This window comes from Pinus tabuliformis, chromosome 2_1 (assembly GCF_031772625.1).
Source record: "Pinus tabuliformis cultivar Carrire ecotype Pingquan chromosome 2_1, CPIR1, whole genome shotgun sequence".
Classification (NCBI taxonomy): Eukaryota; Viridiplantae; Streptophyta; class Pinopsida; order Pinales; family Pinaceae; genus Pinus; species Pinus tabuliformis.
In genome coordinates, this window is record NC_142299.1 from 698612803 (window position 1) to 698632864 (window position 20062).

At 36.4% G+C, this 20062-nt stretch overlaps 1 protein-coding gene, 1 long non-coding RNA gene and 1 pseudogene across 2 annotated transcripts; 2 read left to right on the forward strand and 1 right to left on the reverse strand.

Moving 5' to 3' along the window:
* Positions 1-3195: 3195 nt before the first annotated feature.
* On the reverse strand, positions 3196-5940 carry LOC149202510 (transmembrane 9 superfamily member 4 pseudogene; annotated as a pseudogene).
* A 2212-nt stretch (positions 5941-8152) lies between these two features.
* LOC149202511 (uncharacterized) lies at positions 8153-9540 on the forward strand. Its single transcript, XR_016253533.1, has 2 exons — positions 8153-8445; positions 9380-9540. It is a non-coding gene; the product is annotated as an uncharacterized LOC149202511 (long non-coding RNA).
* An 826-nt stretch (positions 9541-10366) lies between these two features.
* Positions 10367-12326, forward strand: LOC149202512 (uncharacterized). Its single transcript, XM_089401612.1, has 2 exons — positions 10367-12030; positions 12262-12326. Exon 1 carries the CDS (start codon positions 10367-10369, stop codon positions 12014-12016), a length of 1650 nt encoding a protein of 549 aa, XP_089257738.1. The 3' UTR covers positions 12017-12030; positions 12262-12326.
* Positions 12327-20062: the final 7736 nt, after the last annotated feature.

A 20062-nucleotide genomic window follows, 5' to 3' on the forward strand; every position in this document is an offset into this window, starting at 1 on the left:
GTTCATTTAGTGATGTGGCATAGGTCTTCATCAGGGAGATAATGAGGTTGCATGGTGTTCTGAAGAAGATTGTGTCAAACAGAGATGCTAAGTTCACTTCCAGGTTTTGGAAGGAATTATTTGCAGGTTTGGGTACAAAGTTGGCCTTCAGTACAACTTATCATCCATAGACAGATGGACAGACATAGAGGCTTAATAGGATTTTCCATGACATGTTGAGAATGTATGTTATGTATCAATAACGAAAGTGGGAAGAGTACCTTCCACTGGTAGAGTTTTCTTACAACAATAGGTATAAGGAATCATCGAGGATTAGTCTGTTTGAGGCACTTTATGGGAGGAGTTGTTATACTCCCATAAGTTGGAGTGATCTAGTGAATAGGGAGTTGATAGGACTAGACATGTTGGCAGAGATGGAATAGGAAATGCAGGTTATCAAGTAGAATCTATATTCAACACATGATAGACATAAAAGTTATGCAAACAAGCTAAAGGAATTTGAGTTTCAGGTTGGGGAACATGTGTACTTCCGCATCAAGCCCAAGAAGAGCTCCTTCAGGATTGGGTCATGTGTGAAGTTGGCACCTCGGTATTATGGGCCTTTCGAGATCCTTGAGAGGGTTGGACCAATGGCCTACAGACTTGCACTACCTTTGACAGTGAAAGCCCATGATGTTTTCCATGTTTCATTGCTTAAAAAATATGTAAATTATGTTGACCATGTTATTGATTGGTTTGTACTAAGGTGGATCTAGAAGGAGAATTCTAGCGAAAAACTTAGTGCATATTGCATCAAAAGATGCTCATGCTAAGGAATCAAGCAATCAAGAAAGTTAAAGTGCAATGGAATCACTTTGGGCCCGATGAAGCTACATGGGAGATGACTAATTAGATGCGGGCTATGTATCTTTCATTATTTGTCGGTGAAGGAAAATGAGTTTTAATATATGTAAATATTTAGGTATGGTCGTCATTGTAAATACAACAAAGAGTTGTGTTATAAAGCTCCAATAAGTGGTATGGGTGTCATGGTTTTATGTTTTTCATGTTGGTTTTCTTTTTAGCGGTATGATAATTGTAAATACTGAATCGAGCTAAGTTATAAAGATCCATGGGCAGTATGTTTTTCTTTTCAGCAGCCTTGCTGGTTGTAGGTGTCATAGAACATTGAGGATGGTGTTCCCCTAAAAGGGAGGGGTCTCTAAAAACCTTGAGGTAAAAGTTAATGTAATAAAGGAAAAATAAGACCAAGGTCATGGGACACTTACTCCAAGCTAAATGTTGGGAAAAGCATCCTAGTGGGTGTTCATTTGGTTTATTATGGCTAGGGGGAAATTGGCAAAGGATTTGAAAAGGAATGAGGCATTAAATGGCATTTTATTTATGAATATAAAATAAATTAGAAGAAAAGGAAGATGAACAGTTAGAGGTTACATGTGAGGAGGAAATTGAAGAAAATGGAGGCCTCATTAATAAAAAGGATTTTGAGGATCAATTCACAACCTTTTTTCAGTTTAGTTTTAGAGCTCTCTCTATTCTCTCCCTCTCATACTCTTGCACACTTAGAGCATTCTTGGAGCACTCTAGCATTGGAGAAAGGAAGGACAAAGAAGTAAAGCAAAGCAAAGATCAAGAAAGGAAGAGTTGGATCAAGTAACTACAGTGGGATCACTTGTAGGTATCGAGTTGCATGTATGATTTCCTTACTAGTTTTGGCATGCATGGTATATGCATGTGTATTTGGTTCTCTTATTGTCATTGGCATGGGTTTTTCTAGGTGTGACAATGGTTTTAGCCTTGCCTTTCCATTTCTAGATAGCCATGGTGTGATGGGGTTATTTTATTTGGTTGAGCTGGATTGTTAGATGGTTTTGGAACTGGGTGAGGTGATCTCAGAAAATCCCAAAAGCCCTAGGAATCCCTTAACCGATAATGGCGGGATACACGGTAAATCCTGAGGGTGGAGACGAGAAAATTACTTGAGGTATTGGTGAAGAAATCCATAGGCATGCATGCTTGTTTAGGCATAGTAATCGCTTGACCGGTTTTTGCAGGATTGTGGTAAAGCCTGGTAATGTAGGTTTCTTTGTTTGGGCCTAGGAATCCCTTGACCAGTAATGGAAGGATACACGGTAAATCCTAGTTGTACAGATGAGGGTTTCGGGCCTAGGAATCCCTTAACCGGTAATGGCGGGATACACGGTAAAGTCTGAGAAGCCCTGGTTGGTTTTGTTGTGAATCCCACATTCATGCTTAGAATATGGCATGGGAATGATTGGGTGAGAAATATTTGGTCCAGCCCAATCTATGGTCGGGTGGTACGTGGAAGTCCGTGACTTGGTCAGCTTTTGCATACGTTAATAAGAGTTATTTTCCCTTGTATTTCATGAGTAAAAGTACTTGCTATTATGTGGCTTTGATAGTTGTTCTATCATTTTTATTATTTTGGTGATATGCTAGTTATAAGTATGGTTTTATGACAAACTTTAGTTATGGATCTCATCATGTTTTGATTAGTAAATGATTTCTTAATGAATGTAGGACCAAATAGATGATATTGTAGCTATTATGAGAGGGAATCAGACCTTCTTGACAATTCTCAAATAAGGATGAGATCCCTATGTTCAAATATGTAATTATGACTTGTAGATTGCATGTTCATGATGTGTTTGACATAATTTATATCATGGTTAGGCCTAGCTAGGCCAAGTTCTTATTTAAGTTTTGTATGGAAGGATGTGGCCTTGTGTCATTCATTATTATAGAAAGCTTCATTAAGTTCTAGGCAGTGGTCTGGAGACTAGCCCTAAAAAGGTGCCTTGGATCTTGTGGTCGTAGGCATAGAGCTGGGTGAAAAAGATTGTAGTCACTCCCTTGCAGGTTTATGCATGCGACTATGGAGTTGCAGTCAAATTTAGGCAGTGTATGCTAATGTATGGGAGTCCAGATCAGAGAAAAAGAGGCTTAACTTAGGGTTTGGGAATCTAGAAGAGTGTTTTAGCCCTTGGGGATCCTGTAGCACCCAAGGGAAGTCAGTAAGGTTTTGGTTTTGTCGATTCCACTTCCTTAAGGTGATCTAGGAGGTTGAGTCATATCATAGTAACTCTTCATCACATATATACCCCAGTGGACAAGTAAGCTTGGGTAAGTGTGGGAGGAGGGTTTTTCACATAACATATTCTACATTGATGAATACTAGTGAAGAACTTTCAATCTCTTGTTCGCCTTCGCTAATTTGTAGTTCAAATCATCTCCAACCAAACAACTACCACTGTGCACATGAATATCATTAATAGTCTTGGTGGTGTTCATACCTGGATTCTGAGTCTCCACCCACTTAACTGAGTATGTTAAATCAACTTCAATCTCCTTGTCCTCAATATTGTCAACAATTAAATTTGGATCTGTATCAACAATAGTTTCTATGACACAACCATTATTGTACAAGATTTCAAAGTGGAGGTATTTGTACAGTAAAATTGGATCTGCATTATTTTCTTTATATGTTTTTCCTATAAAACCCTAGATAGGCAAGTCATCATAATACATTTGAAAATAATAATCCTTCTTCATTGCTTCTCTAAACTTCGCCAAATCCTCCTTAGTTAATTTTTTCCTGCAAAGAAGTTCAAAATTTTTGTCTTCCTAGAAATCAAGCTTATATCGAGCACCAAACATTCAGTCACCATTTAACACTTCTCAAAGATCTTCCCTCTTCTCAGTCACCTTATTTGCAATATTTACAGAACATTGCTTATTAATAATATGCCACAACAAACATACTCGTTTCTTCTTCAAAATACATACTCAAGAAATTCAAATATGCAAAATTTGTACAAACTTGGAGGACAGAATGGCAAATCAAATACTGATATGTTTCACTGCAAAATAGATATAGAAGAAATGAACATTTTATAATTGATAGAGAAATGCCTAAAACTAAAGATACTTTAAATTTAAATAGATAAAACTGAATTGTAGTGACCCTCGTTGATTCTGGTAGCACACATAGCTATCATATCATTATTGTATTTGATCCACAACTGTTTGGAACATGATGTTTAGTCTATGGGCAAGTTTGATACATAAAGCCAAGCTTTGCTTTTGTGATGTAGGTCCTTTGATAGTGTATTATTGATTCCTCAACCCTCCTCACAACCAATAGACATGTCTTTTCCTCCTTAGATATCCTTTAAGGAAATTGTGGTTCCATGGATTTTTGCTGATGAAGCTTCTCACCCCTTCTCCAAGGGAAATTTTATCATGTAGAAGACACCATCCATCCTTGAAATTTCACTCAATCAAGAAGCTGATGATCAAGTTGAATTTACTAGGATAATGATTTGATTTGCATGTTCTTTGAAATATACTATGGCTCTCTAATCTTCACCAGTGGATGTCTTAGGCATGGAAAACCCTCTTAAAAGAAGAAGATTGCATTGACCAGTGTACTTGTGGTTTGTGGAATATCAGACTTGAACAAGTGGATTTTAGATGTAGGTCATGTATTTCATATGGACACATCTTGCATGTATTGCAACAATTTCACATCTATGGAATCTCATAAAAGAAGAAAGAAGGTTCCTTTGAATCCCACTTGCTGGCACAATGCTAAGGAATGCCACCACTTGATTCAACTAATAGAACCATCTCAGGATCCAATTGAATAAAATGAAAAAGATACTCTAATAAGTGGTAACTTCTATGCAAAACCTTCCATGGAGTAGATCTTGGAAGAAGTAAAAAAATGTCGATGTGTAGTGGCTCATTTACCTCTGCCCAGGAAGAAGTGCTTCCATTGATTCCAAGGTTGATTTTCTAGGGAATCAACCGGGTCAAGCCAGAAACACATGGGCATTGGGAAGACATCACTGCGGAGATGCACATTAACAATTAATCAGATTTAATGGATGAACAATACGAATCCCATGAATCATAATGGACTAAAGAAAAAAGAAGAAAATAAAGTAAAGCCATATAGAAAGCTGATATGAACTTTCACCCAAGAAAAGGGAAAGATTTAAGAATCAATTTTTCTATTCATGGTATTAAAATTTAAAATATCTTGAATATATAGAGTCAACCTGTAGCTTGTCAGTGGTTGGGATGATAGGGCATTCCCTTATAACTTTGAATTTACAAATGTAAGGTCCATTGCATTAAAATATTTTGAATATATAGAGAAAAATTGTAGCTTGACAGTAGTTGGGACGACAAGGTATCCTATATAACTTCGAATTTAGGAATGTAAGGCTTACACCAATTTGGTAACCTTCAATGAATTAAAAAGAAAAGGATATGTACATATATGCCATGTTGACAATGTAAATCTTGCCCACGGAGACCAGACTTTAGAAAATACAAAATTAATAAAATGCAGATAAAAGGAACCATACAAACCATATTCTCACGGTGGTTAACACTCGTGCTCCCCTGCACCTACATTATCTAGCCAAATACATTCATATTGTGTCGTTGTAGTTGAAAGCTATATCACTTGTGGGAATTGAAATCATGGATGTTTGCACATCAAATAACACCTATCCAGTTAAACCAGACTATCTCGTAAACCAAGGTATGATATTAGATTAAAAAAATGCTTCAATCTGACATTGAACCCACTAACTCGAAATTGCTATCAAGAAATTCAGGAAGATCTGCATGACCATGAAGCCAAGATCTACACAAGACCAAATATTCCATCAATACTCAACCAGATCCCTTTATTTTGCAATTGGATTTCAGAATGTAAATTAGCCTCCAATACAACAAAACGCTAAATATAGCAAAACTATACTTGGGGTTGTGAAAGGGTCCAACTTTGTTGGCATAAAGTGGAACATGATCTCATTTTTTGTATCCATGATCAAAGACACTTCCTTCCATTCCATATCCAAAGAAAAGCGCTAATGCCAACACCAACACTAGAAACCTCCCCATTGCCATTGAATTTGCTTCCATAGACCCTCAGGGTTTGTTTAGAAACCTTGAGCCTTATATTCACTGAAAGCCCTAGTTCACTCCATTGTAAATTATCTTTCTGCTTCTGCTTCTCCCGCTTCCATGCTAGAATCTGTTTAAGCCACCACTATGGTAATTAGAGATATTGATAGATCCATCAAACAGTACAAGAACAAGGTTGCTTCTTTCAAATGAAGAGTACCATTCTTTGAGGTTTTACATCTTCCCCTTAGTCACATGGTGGAGGAGGCTCTAAAATTGTTTATGGCACACATTGCATAAGCTCTCAAGAGAATAAACCATGGCTTCTATAGAGTCTTCATTTCTAATGGCTTCGCGTATTCTCGTCAATACATTCTCCGAGCTCGAAGCTATGTTTCTCGATGACATCAATGTTGACAAAGCCATTGAGCGCAGATGAACACCACGAGGAGGGAAAGATGATCGATGTTGACAAAGCCATTGAACGCAAATGAACCCCACAAGGAGGGAAAATATAAACTGCAATGAGCTGCCAAGAACATTGCATACTGAAAATTAGGTGGCACATGTGTTCAAGATTATGTTAAGGACAATGAATCTGAATAGTGTTGCCACCAAAAACCCCACAATATAACACATATCGACGTAATTACAATGATTGTATCAAATGGGATTATATTAATACCTATGTAGGAGGGGCTAGGTGTGACTGTCTACTTATCTGCAGTTACGAACATACCAATACAAATGAACAAATTGTGCAACTAGAACACTAAGTATTAACTGATTCACAAATCATATTTCTCTTTCAAAAAGAACTAGAAATAGGGAATTGAAATTACCTTGCCGACAGGCTAATGAAGCTTGCAAGTATTGAGGAAAATTTATGAGGACTTGACCCTGTTTCATACTCAAACTTGATAACCCTAGAGGTGAGCAGAGCCACTAGATTATCTGATGCAATAAGAAGCACTGAAATAGTTAGACTACAGACAAAGGATTTGAGGGTAAAACCCCTTGTCATAACCATAAAAGCATTGAAAGAATTAAACGAGATTTACGCTGAAATTTACTAGAGGAATAAACACCGAGCAACCTAGGTAAACTAGGGAATTTTAGCCAAGTGCTTGAATCCTGCCATGAAGGGGGCAAGAAAGTAGTGGCCATCCCTTTCTTAGAAGAAAAATCCCTACAATGTTGCACCAAAACCAAACCCTCACAGAGCAAGGTTCATTGAGAAGCTTCAGTGAGAATGAGTGCCAATGATGGGACATGGGTGAGGGGGTTACCCTAACTACTACCCACTCGATCCCCACCGTCCACATGTATGATTGAATTCCAAACGTTAAACATGACAACTCACTCAAAATGCCATGTAGTAACAACAGGGCGCCATGTAGCATGGTGCATGTAATTAAATTGACATAACAGAATCTGCGAGGAAGAAGTAAAGTCCAAATGTCGCAATACAAACATAACCAAGCCATATAATCTGAATATAACATGCACATTGTATGTGAAAAATACATTGCAAAAACCTAAGTTGAGAAGGCTCAAACCTAAAGGAAACACCATATTAATGTGTGCTAAGTATGTGTCCCATTGATGTCCAAAGCCACAAAGCCTAGCGCAATCATAAATTCAAACAATGTCAATAATGATATATTGTTTGGAGCTAAAATATAACTCCACAAGTCATAGTAAACCCTACCTATTTAAATATAAAAAGAAAATAATTCATTCATGTAATATGGTTTCAGTACACCTTTCAAAGCTATGTTCAATCGTAATAGTCTAGAATTAAAAAAAAAAATTCTCAAAAAAACACTAGTCAATAAACAGGTCTATAAAAATAGGCATTGAATGCAAATATGACCACGTATTAAATAAATAAATATGTAAGTGTGGGGATTTATTTTATTATTATTAATTATTATAATAATTTATTACCGGAAAGGAAGCAATCTGACCTCTTATCCCCTTTATTTTAAAACTAATTCCAATCTTACCTCTTATCCCCTTTATTTTAAAGTATATATTTTAAAGAATATATAATATACTTAAAAATGATAGAATATATACATATATACTATTAGCGGGTCCAACTTTTAAAGAATATAAAACACATCAACTTTATTTTAAAGAATATATAGAATACTTAAAAGAAATATATATATATATATATATAAAAGCGGGTTCAACCGTTGGCACGCTTTGCTTAGATAAAACCCAAGATAAAACCCATATAAAACGGGAGGAATTGTGCCGCAATACAACCGAACCAGTTTTAATTATCATTAGTTACATAACTGGCCAAGATTTGGAATTGAATTCCATAACTGTAAAGAATCTGAATCTTCTTGCGTTGAATTGACACGAAAACAAGAACGTACATTCGAAGGTCTTATTATTATAGCCGTTGTGCACAAATTGCCATTGTCGACTACGCGGGCACAAAGTTTTCCATTTTTCTGAACACGTTTCTTCTTGGTTTCCATCCAGGTATTCAACCAGCAATCTCTGTCTCTCTTTTTATTTTTCTGCGTAACAAATATTTCTGATTGGATATATTCTGTGCAATTTTACAGCCATTAGGTTAGCATTACTGAAACCTGATAATCAGGGCACACACACGCCGTTGTTAAATCACTGTCGAAATGATAATTTCATTCCCTTGGACTCTAGGTTTAGGGCTTCATATACATAATTTTGTGTGATTGAGGTTAAAAGCGTTTTGTGCAAAATAGGGTTATCTTAAGAATGCTTAAATTTGCAATTAGGGCATGGGATCTCTGGCGAGGTTCATGAGTTTTATTGTTCCTGTGGTTTGTCTCTCCCATATGGCACGAATTTGAAAGGGATGATTGTGAGAGCAAGTTCCCAGAGATTTTGGTGAAATAGTCACCCAGTATATAATCCAGAGTTCCGTCTTTGATCCAGAGTCCTCTTTGCTATACAGTCATATGGAAAAACAGTAGTAACAGTTTTACATGTTTGGGTTTTTGAACCAATAGATGCTATGTACTCTAAAGTCCTGGTGGTGAGATGCCCATGTGTTTGCTTGTCTGTCACTGTGTGCAAAAAAATATACTTTTTAATTTTGTAAAATAATCATAATGTTAAAAAAATTGAAGAATTATGGAGTGCTCTTTGTATGCATTTTCTACAAATATTGTGTGTTCGAGAGTCTGCTTTTGTTAAGAAAATGTCCGTTGGCAGAGAATTAGGTTTTGTGAATTATTGCAGAGGAGCGGGGCCTATGTGTGCGCAATTTTACAGCGGTAGTCTTTGATTTCTTGCAGGACTGCAGATATGAAGTCACTGTTTTTGTCTACAATTGCAAAGAATTATTGGATTCATTATGTGTGTATGCTTGTACAGGGTTAGGCCATTAGGGCATATACTTATTGTTACATCTCTTCTTGTGCAATTATAGGTTTATTTGCTACAATATTGGAGAATGATGGAACCTGGGGAGGAGCAGTTCGATTTTGGGGATGAAGATTTTGGAGTAGTTGAGCAGAACAACATTTTTCAGACAGATCAGACAGTTGGTGCAGCTTGGGGTGATGATGATGAATGTGATGATCTTTACAACGATTTAAATGTGAGTTTTATCCAGGCACCTGTGACTGCCTACCAAAGCACCAAGCAAGAAAATGTTGGGAATGGAAGGGCCCAGAAAAAGTTTCAATATGGAGTCGAGCAGGCTACTGGAATAATCTCAGGGGAAGGTACAATTGGTGAGGCTTTTGCTGGTAGTGTGGGGTACATCAAACATGATGAAATTAATAAAGTTGAGCAAGGAGCGATCAGTGGGAATATTACTGAATTTTCTATGGGGTCTCGTCCTAAAAGGGACCGGATGGAGGATGATGAGGTAAAACAACAGATGGGAGGGATGAAAAAGGAACTCAGATTTGGGCATCCTGGGCCTTCTTCGTCAACAACTTCATTTACATCTAATGTTAATAAGGCTCCAAAAAATTGTTCATTGTATGAGAATGATGAATCATATATGCAACCAGCTGCCCGAGGTGCAGAAGCAGTAGGATCAAATATGGAAGTACCTGAAGTATTCCGAGGTGATGCTAGAAATTTAACTGCAAGCCTTAGAGAGTCTGCGGCCTCAGGCAAATCAGGTGGATTGAATGTTGGTGGTGGATCAATAGAATCAGGAGGAAACAATTTTGTGCTTCTTCCGGAAAGGGCAGTACATCATCTCTTACCACTTCCACTTCCAACAGAGTAGGTCAAGCTATATCTCCTGCGACCTCCACTTCCAACAGAGTAGGTCGAGCTATATCTCCTGCTGCCTCCACTTCCAACAGAATAGGTCCAAGCTTCAACTGAATGCACAGGCCAGCAAGATAATTCTTTTTTGCATCCAGGTGTAGGAGGAACAACATTGTTTGTGGCAAATATGCACCGGTGGACAACAAATGCAGAGCTTGAAACTGCATTGTCAAAGTATGGGAAAGTGAAAGATATGAAATTCTTCGAGGAAAAGGCAAGTGGTAAATCGAAAGGATTTTGCCAGGTTGAGTTCTATGATCACACTGCTGTTTATAAGTGTAAAGCAGGAATGCATGGCCGACTCTTCAATGAGCGACCCTGCGTAATAAATTTTTCTCCTCCTGCAAATTTGTGGCAATCCAGCTCACCACAGGTAAACAAAACTCAGACACAGGATCAGAAACCATCAGAAACTCGAACACAACAACAGCCAAGGAGAAGGTTGAATGATGGAGGTGGTGGCTTTTATCAAAGTGGAGAAGGTAGAGGGAACTATGGCAATATGGAATCAGGTAGGAGTGGATATACACAAGACATGGTTGGTAGGGGATGGGGTTGTCAAGGAAGAGGAAGAAAGATGGGCTGGAAAAATATGGGGAAAGGAGTTGGTATGGCTAGTGTTGGAGGTCGATGTGGACAGGGCCTACAAGGTTTGATGGGAGGTACACCTATAGGGTCAATGGCTCCTCATGGAATGATGGCTCAAGGATTTAATCCACTATTTGGATCCCATATTGCAAGTGGGGTTGGTATCTATGGAGGATACAGTCATGGAAATCCATATCCTGGAATGATTGCAGCGTTTCCTGCTGTTGGAGCAGGTCTTCATGGGGTTACTCCTCATGTCAATCCTTCTTTTTTGAGCCAAGGGCTAGCAACTAACGGAATAGGAATGCTTCCCACTGGTGTTATGGAAGGGAATCACTCTACAGTGCGGATAGATGGAAGCATTGGTAGATGGGTCAGGGAAGATCAAAATAGGCAAATGACTGACTATGAAGAAGATGCAGAATTGGACAATGGATATGTTGATGTGAAACATGAAAGGGGCAGGTCAACTGACAAAAGGCATAGAGAAGGTATCTACGAAGAAGATGCAAGATTGGACCATGGATATGGTGATGTGAAACATGAAAGGGGCAGGTCAACTGGCAAAAGAGACAGAGAAAGTGTCTACGAAGAAGATGCAAGATTAGACCATGGATATGGTGATGTGAAACATGAAAGGGGCAGGTCAACTAGCAAAAGGGTTAGAGAAAGTGTCTATGGAGAAGATGCAAGATTAGACCATGGATATGGTGACGTGAAACATGAAAGGGACAGGTCCGCCAACAAAAGGGGTAGAGAAAGTATCTATGAAGAAGATGTGAGATTGGACCATGGATATGGTGTTGTGAATTATGAAAGGGGCAGGTCAACTGGCAGAAGGGATAAAGAAAGTACCTATGAAGAAGATGCAAGATCGGACCATGGATATGGTGAGGTGAAACATGAAAGAGGTAGGTCAGGTGCCACAAAGAATCAAGGGAGAGGATTAAATAGTCAGTGGGTTGGAGCTCCCGAGAGGATATGCCTTGATGATAGGGAAGTAGACTGGAATAGGGATCACTACAGGGATGGCAGAGATACATCTAAATATCAAAGGGGAAGAGATCAAAGCTGGGAGAAGTATGAATGGGAGAAAGAAACAAATTTAACACGTCAAAGCAATCAACGGTCTCAATCTAAGGAAATGAATTATGTCAAGAGGCGATGGCTGGCATCAGGAAGGAAGTAATACACACAGAAATGGTATTTGGAAACCTCCTTTTCCATGCTTCTGCTTTCCATGTATTTGATTTGATGTTAAGAAAAGAGCATATTTAGTTTACGGTTGGTTTTGTGTATTTGAGTGTCTATCTGATAGTCTTTCTCAGTCAAATTGCATTTTCATTGACAGAATTACAATCTTAAGAGGGTATAAATGAAACTTCTGATGAAGGTGGGATTGTGTCCTGATCATTGCAGAAATGTATGTTTCAGATAGTACCAAAAATAGGAACGCTTCTTGCCTTTGATGAATGAAGGCAATGCTTGGCGAGGTTTTATGGAAGTTTCCACTGAAAGGCATTCAACGACGTCGATAAATTGCTTACAGGTCTTGTACAATTTTTAAAACGACATTGGAATTATCCCATATATTTGCTTAAGGGAAATTTTCCTCAACATACCTTGGATATTCGTGCTATGTGGGTTTGACAAAGGGCAGACATTTGAAAGAGATATTGTGGAACTTGTCTTTTGTGTACTAGGTTGGGATAAGTCCACACACAGCTAGCTGATGCAGGTAAGAATCTAAGATCAGGACTTGGTCTTCATCAGGAGGTAATACCCAACAATTAATTATACACCACTAGTTATTTCTTTTTTCTTATTGCACTAAATGTTCAATTTAAACACCATAAAATGTGAACACGTAATGGGAATAATTGTCACAATTCATTAGTGTATGATTATGGTTTATTTCTACCAAATTATGATCCTTAGTATCTCTAAGTTTTGAATTCTGTCTGAACTATCCAATGGTTTTGTTTGGTCCCTCCACTTAGTTATCCAAAAGTTAAATGCTGGCATCTTAATCTAAGACCTAGCATAGCTAAGTTGACCAAGATGCCAGCATTAGCTTTCAGAAAATCAGTGCTAATTTGTATTTGAGAATTTGAGAGAGCCTCATGAGAATTTGTATTGTTGAAAGACGATAGATTCATTTAGTTGATGAAAAAGTTACATTTTCCTGAGAGGTAAGAAAAATATATATACAATTGTGAACTAATTATCGAACATACGAGTTTATATAGTTCCATGGGTGACTCCTTTCGGATTTATATGAATAATAACAGCTTTTGGCTACCATTGTGTGCTGACAATACAGTAACATAGGATTCCAGGTTGGTGAAACTACTCCCAACTTACCACTCAATCAATCAAGGGGCAATGGACATTTCCATAGTTGAAATTTTAAACAATCCTAACGTTTCATTCTGTTTTTCCTGATGACGAGTCTTTGAAACCAAATAATCATTAGTTATTAGTTATGGCTTCTTTGATTCTTATCACGTCATTTAATATAACTATATAGCAGAAACTTAGTTCTGTGTTCTTTTATAAAGATTAAAAGGTAAAAGCAGTATTATGTCATCTCATCCATTAACATCTACCAGGCTAGAGAAATAATAACCATTGACTATTGCCTTGCATAATTTCCAAACTTGAAAAAATAGTTGATGATCTCATTATAAGATATGCAGTTTTAGTTATAATGTTCATTATAATATGAAATAGAAGATTTAGCCTTGACGAAGCAATCCTTGAGCACAGTTATCTGGGGCACAAGTTTTTATTATTAACTATTTTTAGACATAGGACAGTAAGATCTATACAAACCTTGCCCGTCTTTAATGTCTTTATTTATCATTCCTTGATGTTACCGAATATTTCTTTTCCTTAAAATAGCAAACTTTAAATTTGTAAGATAAACATATTGCACAGATATAATTTATAATAAAGAATGGTTCATAATTAATCTTTATTTCCTTACATTAAAATGTTCTTAAATTAAATTAATTGTATCATTTAGCTATCTAAATTGGCATAGACAGTAAAATATCTGCTATATTATGATATCTGGCACATTACAAAAACAAAAGTACTTTGGGATATTATCGATTTTTTTAAACTTTTTCACAATCTAACGCATTGACAGTATGGCATTTAAAATAGAAAGGCTTGTTATATTATAATATGCTTAAAGCCATTGTTTGATTTAACCATTTCATTGGTTTATAACTATTATAACTATTCTTTACGTTATGTTACTTTTTTATATTATAAAAATATTTGTGAAATTATTATTATTATTATTATAGTTTTTTTTTAAATATAAGATTATTGATAGTCAAAAGTTATTAGTTTAGATTTATTTTAAATAAGACTGGATTAATGTTTGGTTTCTCTTAATACTTGATAGATTTGGGTTTAAGATAAATCTAATCTATTTTATTATTTTTAAAATATTGTCATGTATACTATTTTTTATTTTTATTGTTCATTGTCAACTAATTAAAATTATTTTTTATATTTGATTAATGATTGTATTTTTTCTTTAATTTACTTTATGTTAAAAAATATATTATACAATTTTAATTGTTTTTTTCAATAGGAATGATCATCCATTTACAATTTTCATTTCTTTTTTCAATAGTTTTTTGGATTATTTAATGAGAAATGATACATCATATGGACAACACATTTAACATATGAACCATAACATATGGAAACCCATAAAGGGAAAACCACAGATTTTATTATTGTGATATCAATGCAAGCGACCACTTCTTCTTTACATAAGCTTTTGTAGGCACCAATTTATAGGAGGCTTCAACCTCTTTTCTATTTTGCAAGCTACAACTTGCTGGAAGCAACCACTCCCACTTACAACAATTTTTGTAGTCTCCTACCTACAAGAGGATTCAACCTCACTTGTCTTCTGCAAGCTACAACTTGCTGGAAGCACCCACTTCCACTTATAGCCTCCAACTTGTTTTTTTTAAATGGGTTACTACTTGAAAGGAGACACCAATTCCTTGATACATGAAAGTTTTAATATGCAAGCTTACACGGTCTTTAATTTTGAATAACTTGATCTTTTTATTTCTATTTTGTACTTTGTCTCTGCCTCTTCTTTCCCAATGCTACTTCACATCAATGTTCTTCCTCATTTTCTCTTTGCTAGACAATGCACGAACAAAGTCTCACAACTCTCTAGCTAACCATTATGCTATCCAAACACACATCTTTTTAATATACATAACTTCTTGATTGTTAATGTTCCATGCAGGAATTTGAAATGAAAGGTTGTCTCTTTGTGGTCCACCTCTTTTTTTTCAAAGTTTATCAAATTTTGAATATCAAAACAAAATTAAAGGTTTCCTCCAAATATTACATAAGAGTAACATTAGCTAATGATTTGCATAAATCAACTTCAATGTAGATTTCTTTTTGCACATTACATGATGCATACACCTTTTTCTTAAAGGTAATATAACAAGATGAGTATATTATGTTTCATTTTGATTTTTGATTGTTATTCCACTCAAACACATTATCCACTCTTTTGGCTTATCAAACATTTGCAAGCATTTATGTTACAACATCTGCAAGCATTTATGTTATAATATTTGCAAGGTATTTACATCACAACATTCACACTTGTGGCAAGGCCATACATCTGACAAAGATGAAACTCATTCATAGCTTTAAATGATCAACAATACATGCATAGGAGCATTGACAATAATACAAACTCCGGCATAACACTCTAGCAACAGTACATTACATCAACATACTCATACTAACACAAGGAACCTTCAACATCCTTTGCCATCAATAACAACTTTGCCAACATCCTCTCCCTTTGGCATTTATGGCAACATTGATTTGGCCTTCCCCCCTTTGTCATGAGCATCATTTCTCCTTATCACAATTTTATTCAATTGTATAATTTTTTCAATACACATGTCCAATCCTTTGACCAGTGCTTTGATAGACAGAGACAAAGGAGATACATCATTTAAAGAATGCCATTACCATCACCAAGTAGTTAACCAAAAATGACAAGATATTTTATGAAAAATTGCACATGCTAATAAAATCTCATAAAAGTATGCAATGATCACTCAAGTCTTTTGAGGTATAATCATGAGAAATTTATATCACAATTGAGGAAGCATAATTGAAGAAGAGGAGATAGAGACAAAGTACATAACAAAGATAAAGAGATGGGGGTATTCATAATTAAAGATCAGGTAATGCACAAACAAAGTCTCACAACAACTCCTTAGCTAACCATTTTTCCATCCAAAAGCACATTTTTAAAATACATATAACTTGTTGATTGTTAGTGTTCCACGAGTGAATTTAAAATGAAAGGTTGTGTCTTTATATTCCAAGTTTTCTCTTTCCAGTCCACCTCTTCATTTCCAAAGTCTTTGAAATTTATATCAAAACAAAATTAATGGTCCACCAAATATGGACAAGGAGGGTAATTTCATATGTTTTGCAAATAAAAGTAACCCCATAATACCACCAATTCAGCCTTCATATTTGTGCCATTACCTCCATTCCATTAAAGCTTGTAGAAGTGCCCCATTTTGATTAACACCTCACCACATCAACTAATGCCATCTTTGCTAGCTCCATCAAAATATGCCTTAGGAAACTTTAGGGCATGGAACGATACTTGTATGTTCCTATCTTTGCAAGGGGTTGGGAGAAAATTGTGTTCCGAAAAGTCTCTGACTATCTTCAAGCAAGTTTTTCCAATATTCAAAATTCTATCTTCAAAAGTGAGCTTATTTTTGCATTGCCATATACCCTAGAAAATGAAGAGGGGTAATTGAAAGAATCCATTGAGAATATGTCCTTGATTTGCTGCACCACTTCAGGGTCGACATCTAAATCAAATAAAAATGACTTGTTATTACTCATTGATAGACCTATAACTTTCTCAAACTTCTTGATCATCTGATGGATATTTTTCCATTCTACCAAATTTCCTTTACCAAAAAGGAGCACATCATTAACAAAAAGTAAGTGTGTATTCATAATGTTTCGTGCCATTCTGATACTCGAGATAGTATTGCTCCTTTTTCGGAGTGAATGTATCTACTAAAGCTTTCAATGGCTAAAAGAAAAAGCAAGGGTGAGAGAGAGAGAAACTTTGCTAAAGACCTCTGAAAGCTTTAAATAATTTGGATGGAATACCATTGATAAGCACTGCAAATCAAATAGATGACACATGCCATAATCCAATCCACTACGTCTAAAGTGAGGCACACATTCTCAAAAAACCCCAGTCCCCACTATCGTAGGCTTTCAACATGTCAAGTTTAAAGACTACAACATCAATGTGTTTTGTTTTTATAGAGTGGATGCTCTCTTGGGCAACCACAACAACATCATGGATTTTCCTCCTATTTAAAAACCCAAATTGCTTCGATGAGATGGAATTTGATAATTTGTCTTGAAGTCTTAGTGCAATGAACTTAGAGATCAACTTGTACAATAAGTTGCATAAGGAAATAGGCTTAAAGTCCTTATAGGTTTGTGGATTGAAGGATTTCAGTATGAGAGCAGTAAAGGTTAAATTTAGAGCCCTCGAAATTCACTTGTGCATACGTGATTCCTCCACAATAAGAAGTAGATCCTTCATCTCATGAAAATTGAAAAAAGCTCCATCGTCCAATCGTCAGGACAATAACTCTTTTCTTTTGTGAAAGTCTTTAGCACATTCAATCTCAGAAAGCACAATAGGTTTTCTTATGAGAGGAGTCATCCATATTGAACATCCCTCCTAATCATTTAACATCTAGAGAGTAATTGTATTCCATTTATGGGAAACAAATATATGAATTGTTTTTGTATTTCTATCTCCTCCTGAATCCAAATGGCATGACCCTTCAACCTCCACTCTTCCTCTTGTAGTTTGAGAATATACTTTTGTCTCCTGACTAGTCCTGTAAACAACCATTTTTGTTCTATAGAGAAGAAATCTAGAGAACTTGGGTATTCCAAGAGTTTCGTGTTATGTAATCAGCTCACAAAATATAAGAAAAGATAGATCAACGACTTCAAAATGAGCCTCTTCAAGGGGGCAACCTCCTTTACATTACACAAATGAACAATTCTTAGATGATACAAAAGACAAGACCTTCTTTCTATATATATGAGTCTAAGGGGTCACAATATAATCAGAGCCGACATAACAATAATAATGTAAGGGCACAACAATAACAATAGTGGATTTCTATGGGGAACAATAATAACAACATGGGGACTATATGGACATAATAATACAATAAGGGGGTTGCACTAATAACAATAAGGGGTTACACTAGTAGTATAGGGACCTAACATGCCCCTCCTTCAAAAAGTATTGTTCTCAACGCTTGAGTAGTTTTGGACGCTTCTGTATAAAATTCTCATCCTCCCATGTGGAATCTTCAGTGGGTAAGTTCTTCCACTTGATGAGATACTCTGAAATTGATTGATTTCATAGCTATTAATTTCTTATTTTTGTGACTGCTTCAGGTTCCAATATGATTTTTCCTTCCTTATCAAGTTCTGGCAATATTGTTTGAACTGAGATCTTTTGCAACTTTTAAATGAGTGTCCACACTTCTTCGTCATTCTTTCAGTCATCTATTACTTTGTTTATCCAATCTGGTTGGAGAATAGAAATGGCACAAAATAATGCTTCCACATCCTCATCCTTTTTTGAGAGTGAATATGCAACAACATTTTGCTTCCCTTTTTTGTCGATGATTTCAAAGTCATAAACTAACATCTTTGTGACCCATTTTTGCTCTTCTTCTGAAGATAATCTTTATTCTAAAAAGTATTTAAGATTATAATGATCCGTTTTTACTTTGAAGTGTCTTCCCATTATGTAAAGTCACCATTTCTTAAGTGCATGTAGTATTGCCAACATTTCCTTCTCATAAATAGCTTTGTGTAAATATTTTTCCTTTGATTGGAAGACTTTTTTTTTTTTTTAACTGAAACGGTTGTGCTTTATTGATAATTCCAGGTTGGGCAGAGCCTAATCAACCAAATTACAATTCATGGGTTTACATGGGCACCTTTCCCAGTTAAGGGATGATTGCCATTTTCAAAGCGCCTGCGTTTATGCTGATCATTCCACTTTGCTGAGTGCAGCCTGTATTTGCCAATCTGTCCGCCTCCTTGTTTAAATCTCTGAGGATATGAAATGTTTGCACCGAGGAGAAGTCCTTCAAAATTCTGTTCACTCTTGAGAGCTGTTTATTTAATAGGGGATCCTTCAACCATTCCTTACTTATTAATGCCTTTATCAGCAATTCTGAGTCCCCAAAAATGATGATTTCTCTTTGGCTTTCTTTTCTGGCTAATTGACAAGCTTTTAAGAGACCAAGAGCTTCTGCCTGGTTATTGGTTTTCGTTCCTAGGCCCCAACTGAAATCTTCTTTTTCTCCATTCGGATAGTAAATTACCCCTCCTGCTCCTGATTTGCCTGGATTGCCTTTTGAAGTGCCGTCAAAGAAGATAGTGCACTCACCCTGGGATTTCCACCACTGCTGAAATTTATCCTCGGGTTCTCGGATCTGCCATCTTTCCTTGCGGGTTGGCCGAGTGCTTGCTGAAGGTCTGATGATGAATGAGAAACCGTCCAACCAGGCCTTTTCCTCTGTTCGAAGGGAATTGTCTTCTTTGACTGAAGCATAATTCAGGGTTTCAAGAAGGAGTTTCTTTGCCTGTTCTGCCACTTTTTCTGCTGATATTTCATTTTGGTTGAAGATAGTTTCGTTCCGGGCAAGCCAGAGCTTCCAGCATACATATTTTGGAGCAGCAATCCATATCTTGTACCATAGAGTTTTGCCAGCAATGCTGTGTGGGTAACTGGCTTTCCAAGTGGTGAACATTTCTGTAATCGTACAGTGAGCTGGGGGTCTCACATTTAGTCCAGTCAGAAAATTAATCCAGACCTTCTTGGCATACTCACAATTTATAAACAAATGATCCATGGTTTCCAGAGCATTTTTGCATAGAACACATCGATGGGGGCCTGCTATGTTTCTCTTGCTCAGGTTTTCTCTAGTCAAGATTTTGTTATGGAACAGAGTCCAAAAGAAAAAATTGATCTTAGGAATGCTAAAACTGTCCCATACCTGCTTCCATATTTCTTTTGGATGAGGCAAGTTCTTTTTGCTTTGCATTTGTAGATATCCTTGCCTTGCTGTGTACACAC

Bases quoted from the DNA above. Each gene is read 5' to 3' on its own strand.
- LOC149202512 (XM_089401612.1), top strand. From the start codon at position 10,367: ATGCACCGGTGGACAACAAATGCAGAGCTTGAAACTGCATTGTCAAAG.